This window comes from Mus caroli, unplaced genomic scaffold (assembly GCF_978045245.1).
Source record: "Mus caroli unplaced genomic scaffold, Mus_caroli_1 scaffold_2, whole genome shotgun sequence".
NCBI lineage: Eukaryota > Metazoa > Chordata > Mammalia > Rodentia > Muridae > Mus > Mus caroli.
In genome coordinates this window covers 91,751,050-91,760,334 of record NW_028227257.1, presented here as the reverse complement: position 1 = coordinate 91,760,334, position 9,285 = coordinate 91,751,050, and the positions used below count along the sequence as shown (strand labels likewise).

Here is a 9,285-nt window from a genome sequence, read left to right as displayed (position 1 = left end):
GAAGAAGAGAGGGAGAAAAGACTCAGAACCAGAGAATAGAGGACTTTGCTATGAGATTGCATCTCCTTGTAACAATGGAAACTATATCCATAAAGTCTCAACAACATAGTTGTGAAACATGAGGTGAATACAAAAAAACCACAAATGGACATGCCAAATACAGTGTTGTTTGTTTACACATTTACTTATTTATCTATAGAAAAGGTACCACGAATGATGTGATTAGAACTTCTCTATGATAGCTATCTCTGAGAAAATATCCATTTCCTAAAATAGAGTAAAATTGTTGAGGTATACAGACTTTCTAATATTTTCATAACAGTATAATAGTAGCTATTATGTCTGTGATGATGAAGGGCAAAAAATCTTTATTTATTAAAATAGAAAAGACTTAATTAATTGATTCATCCATATACATAGTCCTCATGGCTTGGGGTCTTATCTTCTTGGGTCTTGAAACTTTTGTTGACTATACACTGTCTTGTTATCTTGTTGTGTTGCTCACATTTATTCTGTAGATAGGATAGGACTGAGCAAAAAGCTTTACCAGCAGAGGCTTCACTTCCCTTCAAACAGTTTGTCTTGGCACCACACCTTCCTCATGGCATTCTTCATGTCTGTATTCCTCAGTGTGTAGATGAGAGGGTTGAACAATGGGGCAATCATGGTGTAAAATAGAGCAAAAACCTTGTCATCCCCAACAGAATCACCCACTGGGACATAGGTAAAGATGAGTGGCAAGAAGAACATGAATACAACAGTGATATGTGAGCCACAGGTAGAAAGAGCTTTGCGGCGGCCTTCTGATGACCTGGTCCTCAGGATGGACAAAATTATTATATAAGAAATGACCAAGGCAAGAAAGGTCAAAATGGAGAGAACTCCTGTCGTGGTAATGACTACAATAACCAGGAGCCTTGTGTCTGTGCAGGCCAGTTTCAGCAGGGGGAATATGTCACAGAAATAGTGGTCTATTTCATTGGTGCCACAAAAGGGAAGACTGATAATAATAAATACATGTACAAGTGAGTGTATAAAAGCACCAATAGCTGAGGCTATCACAAGCATGTAACATACATGTCTGCTCATGGTGATCATGTAGTAAAGGGGTCTGCAAATGGCTACGTACCGATCATAGGCCATGGCAACCAAGATGAATATCTCAGTGGCACCAAAGAAGTGGGCATAAAACATCTGGGCTATGCAGCCATTGTAGGAGATTGTGTTACATTTTACAAATAAGTCTATTATCAATTTAGGAGCCACTGTGGAAGTGAAGCAGACATCCATGAAAGACAGGTAACTGAGAAAATAATACATTGGCTGCTCACTAAGGTGACTGCCCCTAATAGTAATAAGAACAACCAGGTTGCCACAGAGAATTGCAAGATAGCAAAGCAAGAACAACACAGCACACATTGCTTTGACATTCTCATTATGGAAAAGTCCCAGAAAAATAAATTCTGTGAGGTTTCCAAATCCCATCACTTCTGCATGCCTAATTATTTAGATGGAGAAAAAGCTGCTTCTGAAACCTTAGTGTTTCAAGTCCTTTTACTTGTTTCAAAGTCATTTTGATCCAATAAGTTTATAAGTAAGATGCACACAATAGTTGAGAATATAATAAGTTCCTTCACGAGAACATATGCACAGAGAGCAACTAAAAATTGAGTGTAATGAAAATGGTAAATTAATTTTAGTTGTTGGAGAAATTCTAAAACTTTATACTTATTAGAATTAAGGTAGTTAGTTAATTGAAACACATACTCTAAGTTCCAAATTGAGATAATAGTTCACAAGTTGACAGCATGAAGGGCTTTGTTTTGTTTTGTTTTTGATGAAAAGGCTATATTAATTCTCAGTCCTTCACAGTGATTAAAATACCCGAATTCTGAAAGTGCGTGTTGGCACTCTACTTCTTTGGACTAAACATGTCACATTATTGAGTATCTTCACAGCAATCTCAGAGATGTCTTTGAAACTTAGTGTAATTAAAAAGAATAATATAAGTGAAAAAGAACAACTAGCAAAAGTGTTGAGAAGAGAGAGATTTCTTGTCCAGTATCCAAAGTGGACTCCCTCCACTTCACCTTATTTCCCAATTCATTTTCCAGTCACTTCTGTTGGTGCCCATTGCTAGCAACAATAGCTCAGATTCTGGCATCACTTTGGATGTTAGTTCCTTTAGGGACACAGAATATATCCAGAGCCTTCCCTCTACCTGTTTAAACAGTATGTGTCTTTATGTTTTTTTCTTGTTTTTTTTTTCTTTTTTTGAGAAAAGGTTTCTCTGTGTAGCCCTGGCTGTCCTGGAAATCACTCTGTAGACCAGGCTGGCCTCGAACTCAAAAATCTGCCTGCCTCTGCTCCCAAGTGCTGGGAAAAAGGCCTGCGCCATCACTGCCCAGCCATCATGTGTTTTTAAATTGAACCACATGTTCTCACTATACCAGATCATTTGCATGAAGAAAAAATTCTTAAAGTATTTCAGTGAAAAGAGAAATAAAATATTTCCTTCCTTTCTTATTTATTTTCTGTAACTCTAGTAAGTGGTCTAAATCTTGTCACATAGATGCTCAATTCAGACAGCTTTACAAAAGTAACTCAATAAACCTTATTCATGAATGAAAATGTCAGTATAATATACAGAATTAAAAGAGTGAAAGACAAATACCCTTTGCACTGTGTAAATAAACCTTCAAGAAAAGTACAGTTAACCCAGAAAAAGATTATGAATAGAATCTTATTTATAGATTCATGTTCTACCCATTGATCTCAAGTTAACATTGTCTTTTCTAATTGTCCCCAAAATCTCTGAAAGTGTCACGTGAGAAAAGGTCCAGTTATAAGTCTAAATTCAGGGGAATGCAAATTAAAAATCAATGTCATATTATTCTCAGTTGTTGGCATTGTGCACATATAAATTAATTTTTTAAAGACAAATTATAAAGTAAGAACATTCCTTTCACCCTTGTGAACATTTGAAAAGGGGAAAAGGTTTAAATACTAAATATTAAAACTAAATACATAGTAGTATCAAAGCAGAAATAGAATATCATATGTTCATAAAATGCAAAGCAAACACTCCAGGAACCTAACTGAATCTGTATGACAGTAAGGAAAACCATATGATGTAAGCATAAAGTCAAAGGTTTTAAATAAATGACCAAAATCTAAAGATATCCGGAAAAGTCATGTCTATGAGAAGTTGAGTGCTTATAAGTGAATTTTACAATGTGTGGAATGGCATGGTTACATTTGAGGTATAAAGGAGGTGATCATCAAAGGATATCATAATCTAAGTATATCTCAATTTCCTCACCAGTGAGATTTTCCTTGCTTCTTTAATTAAAAACTCAACCTATTTGTTTTACTATGGCTTCAGAAAACAATACATAATATATTAGGAGGGATTTAGGTCAGTAAATAAGATATTGTAATCTTTATTCAAATTCTGCAGAAATTTGAAAGCCTTGTTCTTTATTATTTAACATGTGATTTTTCTCCTTTACTGATGTAAATTACGTTGCAGAAGGGATTGCCTATGCACTCTAGTCCACAATTGTCACACATCATGTGGATATAAGTAGATACACTCTTGTCCCATAATGAATGGCCAAAGAAATCTTATGAAATGAATTAATAAAAACCAGAAACGCATTGAATCAGCTCCTATATTTACAGAAATGTCCCTAATTCTGCATTTGCTATTTGGATGACTAATACTAAATTGCCTTGGTTTTTTTGTTTGTTTGTTTGTTTGTTTGTTTTTGTTTTTTTTTAAAGTTCTTAATAGGATTGGAATAAAATCTATGATCTCTTAGATGTAAATTTGACTTTGAGTCTCCCACAAAAAGAATGCAAAAGTAGGGGGTAGGGGAGATACTCAACCACATTTTCACAGCCTTAGTTATTTTCTTAGATAAATTGTTCTCTTCAGAAATAATCTTTGTCAGTTAAGTCCTCAGACTCAATCATGAAGTTGGTCCAGTAGAAAGGTAGGTCATCTTTATGATCGTTCTGCTCCTGTGCATAGAATGGGCTCTCTCATAATGACTACATGTCATATAGAATGCTGCTTTGTTTTTTCTCATGTAAAAAATACTATATAATATTTTCTACCACAAGGTAGTCATCTCAAATATATCCAAACAGGCAAGTCCTATGTAGGCATATATCTAAAAATATATTGTAAGATCTAAAATTAGCTACTCTGTGTGTGTGTGTGTGTGTGTGTGTGTGTGTATTTCCTTGTCTTTAATTGGCTTATTTTTTAAAAGAACAAAAAAATTGTGAAAAATTTTGAGGCAAAACCAAGGGACTCTCTAGGAATTTTTTTCTTCAGCAGTTTTAATGTGTCTCAAAATGCGGATTTCTATAGAAGTTATAACCTACTTTGACAACTACTTTGTGGTAAAAGGCTTGCACTAACAAGAACACAGGGAGCATAGTACATCCTGATGTCATGGATAGAGGGACAGAAAGCAGGGGTCAAATTTACTAAGGAAACACCTATCTAAATATTGCAAAAAAAAATAAATAAATAAATAAAAATAAAATTTCAGCTTTTCATGGGGAGTAATCATACCAAACACTTGCAGAAAATGACGATTTAGTTTCTGTACCAAAAGGATAGGTTTTTTTGTTTTGTTTTGTTTTGTTTTTTATTACAACTTTCTTCATTTACTTTTCAAATGCTATCCTGAAGTTCCCCTATACTCTCCCCAACCCACCCACTCCTGCTTTCCTGCTTCCCTGTCATTCCCCTGTACTGGGGCATATAATCTTCATAAGACCAAGGGCCTCTCCTCCCAATGATGGACGACTAGGCCATCTTCTGCTACATATGAAGCTGGAGATTCGACTCTGGGGGTACTGGTTAGTTCATATTGTTGTTCTTCCTATAGGATTGCAGACCCCTTCAGCTCCTTGGGTACTTTCTCTAGCTCATACATTGGGGGTCCTATGTTCTATGAAATAGACAACTGTGAGCATCCACTTCTGTATTTACCAGGCAATGGCCTGGCCTCACAAGAGATAGTTATAGCAGGGTCCTGTCAGCAAACTCTTGCTGGCATATGCAATAGTGTCTGGGTTTGGTGGTTGTTTATGTGATGGATCCCCAGGTGGGGCTGTCTCTGAATGGTCCTTCCTTCCTTCTCAGCTCACAACTTTTAAGAAAGTGTACATTATACATCTACAAATTTCTAAATAAACAAAAATGTCCTTTTGGATATCCTTTTGGGATATTTTTGTTTATTTAGAAATTTGTTAGATCTATATTGTACATTTTCTTCTTGGTCTTTGATTTACATTATACTAGTTACAAATATTTGATTTTATCATCACTTTTCTATCTTAAGTAACTAAGCCTGTATCCTCACTTCACTTTACATTCTATTCCACCTTTCTCATACTAAAATTTACAATTATGATTTTAATGATGTTTTTCTGTGACGGATTTTTGTTGGAAAACATCCTCTAAAATTTTCTGTGAAACTTTCTCCCAAACTATAAAAATAAGTTAGGATACAAATGTAATGAATTTAAGGCTATCAAAAACAGTTATCAAGCTGATATATTTTCAGAATACATAGTTCATGAAAACTGTGGTTTGGCTGGAAAGAATGAAAATATGATTAGATTATCTTATGATTTTTATTTAGTGTCAAATATTTCTTTAAAAGAAAGTAAAATAACAAAGCTTACCTTTCAATGTTGACCAATTCCTATCTATCTGTGACAATAAACTTTAAAAATGTATCCTAATACAAAATAACAAGTAGATATTTCAAAAGGTGAAAATTAAATCAAATAGCAGGATGCTCTGTGCGCTTGTCAAATTGTAGTTAGAAGAAATGGTGTCTTTAGCACTTAATATGTGAGTACTAAAAATGGAAACAAAACACTTATCAGATTCAAGTGAAAAGTGGGAGATGCATCCTAACCTGTTGCCCTTTTCTTCCTTCCTTCTCTGTGATAGTGAAGCTTCAAGTCCAGTCCTGAAGGGTTCAACATGTTTGGTGCGGCTGCAGTTCAGATGAAGAGAATTTAAGGGCAATGGATGAAATCCCACTTGACACTCCCCAAGGACATTCTGGGAAAAATATGTCAAAAATAAACTCATGTTTATTTTAATTACCCATACTTAGCTTTTCATATGTACTTTCAAAATATTATTTATTTAGGTATATGAAACAGCATACTACAAGATTTATGTTAAAGGGAAAAATGTAAGCTAAACTACCACTGTCTCCACAGGAATTGAATCTTTACCTAATAACTATATCTTGATAGTATCCCTAATTATAAAGACTATTAATTAACCTATTGATAATAAACAAATTTGTCTTTTTCATAATATAATTAAGCTCAAACTTAAATGCATCCATTTCAATTTCCTTTAAGATATACGTCTTACAATGTTATTCCAAGTTCCAAATTATGTTATCTGGTTTAAAACATCTATATTTTTCAGATCATATGACTTTTGTTCATGTGATATCTTTACTTCATTTTGTTTAATAGTATTGCCTACTTGATCTTTTTTCTCTTCACTTATTTCTCTTATTGTTTGAGATTATAATGATATCATTCCTCACTTTTGCTTTTCTTTCACTAAACACTCCCATAAATACATTCTTGTTCTATTTCCAATTCATGGTTTCTTTTTCATGAACTCTTGTTAAATACATTTTATGTATATGTGTATGTATATATGTATGTCTATGTGTCTATGTGTATGCATATACATATGCTTATGAATATGTGTATGTTGTATATTTTATATTGTATGATGTATAATTTATACACATGTGTATAATATAGATGTGAATGTACATATCTAGGATATACAAATATATTTACAAATATATATATATACATATATATATATACAAATACATATAATATATAAATATAACCTGCTCAGTCTATATACAGTTAGTTGTATTTATGTATCCAGGCTGATGATTTGGTATGAGATAACTAGTTGAAAATAGTCTTCCTTGGTGTAGACTATTTTTCTCAATTCTAGCACTCCTTAGTTTTCTGTATTTTTAACAAACATTATATTGAATTTTTCCATGGTCTTTAGAAAATTATTTAATTGTATGTTAGGAAAAATAAAATTGTAATTTTGAACAGCCATGGTAATATGAATTTGTGGTTGGATATTACAAGGAATTTTTTCTTAATGTATATAATTTGATTTATTTAATGGCATGGTATTTACTGTTTCAAAAGAGATATCAAAAAGAAATTTGAGCAGACTGGGCAAAGGGTAACACATAAAATCAAAACGTGGTCTCTGCTAAAATATTTCACCATTAAGACTATGTGAAACTGGCATATAATAAATCTATGTTGCTGACATTTACAAAATTATTACTACTTTTTCGTAGGTATAATGGGAAAATAATATGACACCCTCCCATACGTTACAGTGACATCTCCTAAGAATCTTAAAAGAATTATTGCATGTGTCCTGTTGATATGAAGTCAAACAGTCCTCTGAGTGGGGTATAAGGATGATTATATGAAAGACATAAAGAAGACTCAGAGGCAAAAGTTAGAAATCAAGAGGGCTGCAGGGCTATACCACATCAGTTATTAATGCATTTCTCAAAACTTTTTATATATTTTCTAGTATTGTTAGAAACAAAGTCACAAGCTAGCAGAAATAAAGGCTGAAGTACATAGGATATTTGTACCCACCTGAGTCCTGTTCCTTCCAGCGAGATTAATAGAATGTTCATTCCCTTGCTTTGAGCTTCAGGTGTAACTCCTCTTATTGTTCCATGCATCAGACCACCAGGAAGTATTTCAGCAGACTTAGACCTACCTTGAATCTGCCTGGCAGTCAGGACCTCACAGAGCAGGCAAAAACGGCTCCCTATAAATTATTCTGATGATTTCCAAGGGTCCTTAAGTACCATGAGGCTTAGAGGATAAGAATTTATTTTCACAGTTTCAAAGGCTAAAGACAGAGATCACACTAGCAGTGGGATAGGTTCAGGCTGAGTACTCTGAAGAGAATCTGTGGCATGCAAATTCAAGATACTGAGAGTTTATTGGCCTATGTGTATGTGCTCTCATTAGTAAAAACATCACTTCAATCAGTTGTCATTTGCATACAACATTCCTCTGAGTGTGGCTATGTCTATTTCTTAATTTCACACAATGGACTACTTTAGCATTAGTATCTCTATTTATAAATAAAGTCACAGGATGAGGTAGAGGAATAAGGATTCATCCCATTGTTTTCTAGAGGCAATCAAGGGAAACACAGTCATAGCCAATCTAAAGTCCTGTCTGAGTGTGTTGTATCAATTTCTGTTCTCTAGCCTTGCATTGTGACAACCTCTGTATAAACTTTCATAACTTACTCTGATACTGAAGTTCTATCAAGTTCCTTCCTGTACTAATTAGCTATCTCTCCTAAGGTTTCATGCTATGGCTTATGCTTACGTAAGGTTAAGTCTGTACTTTCCTACTCAGGAATATGTTGCTGTTGGAAGCAATAAGTGGGATAGTAATATGCCTATGTAGAAAGTAAACTCTACTACACAACTGAAGGACAGCCACTTGGCAGAGACGACTGCATTGTATAGATGTGAAAAACATATTTCTCTTTCAAAGAAGAGGAAGATATTTCTGACAGTCCAAGGGATATGAAATAGTTTATCAGGTCTAAGTCATCATTTCCCCTCACCATTGCTTTCATTTCAATACTCATATTTCTATCCTCTTTCCTGTTAAAGTGTTTACTTCAACCACTATACGTACAGAAGTTGCATATTCAGTCTTATTTCCATTTTTATTATAAAATACTGCAAATGATTTCATGTAGGGTCACAGTCTATGAGAGATGTGTGACAGCAAACATGGCAGAGCTATGTTCACCATTTGTCCCTAAGTAATATGAGACAAAGAATATACATATTGGGCTGAAGAGATGACTCAGTGGTTAAAAGCTCATGTTGGTTTTGCAGAAGACCCAGATATAATTCTCAGCATCCATACTGGGGTTCAAATCCACTTACAACTCCAATATCAGGCATCCAGTTTTCTCATCTGATGTCTGTGTGGATACCAGGCACATACATAGTGCACAGATAAACATAACACTCAAAAAATGAAGTAAAATAAAAAAGTATGGATATACATTCAATGTGCATTATCTTCCTTGTTATATAAAGGAAACTGGAACAAGAAGGATTCTGTCAACAAGATTTTAAAACTAAAAATGCTGCAACAAAAGAGTCAATCTCTAGGTATTGCATG

The 9,285-nt window shown here is 34.1% G+C and overlaps 1 protein-coding gene across 1 annotated transcript; it reads right to left on the bottom strand.

Moving 5' to 3' along the window:
* Positions 1-558: 558 nt before the first annotated feature.
* Positions 559-1,485, bottom strand: LOC110307914 (olfactory receptor 4P4-like). The gene has a single exon (XM_021180189.1). The coding sequence runs from the start codon at positions 1,483-1,485 to the stop codon at positions 559-561; it is 927 nt and encodes a 308-aa protein (XP_021035848.1).
* Between the last annotated feature and the right edge of the window lie 7,800 nt (positions 1,486-9,285).

Excerpts from the sequence above, each read along its gene's own strand:
- LOC110307914 (XM_021180189.1), bottom strand. The coding sequence starts at position 1,485 with ATGGGATTTGGAAACCTCACAGAATTTATTTTTCTGGGACTTTTCCAT.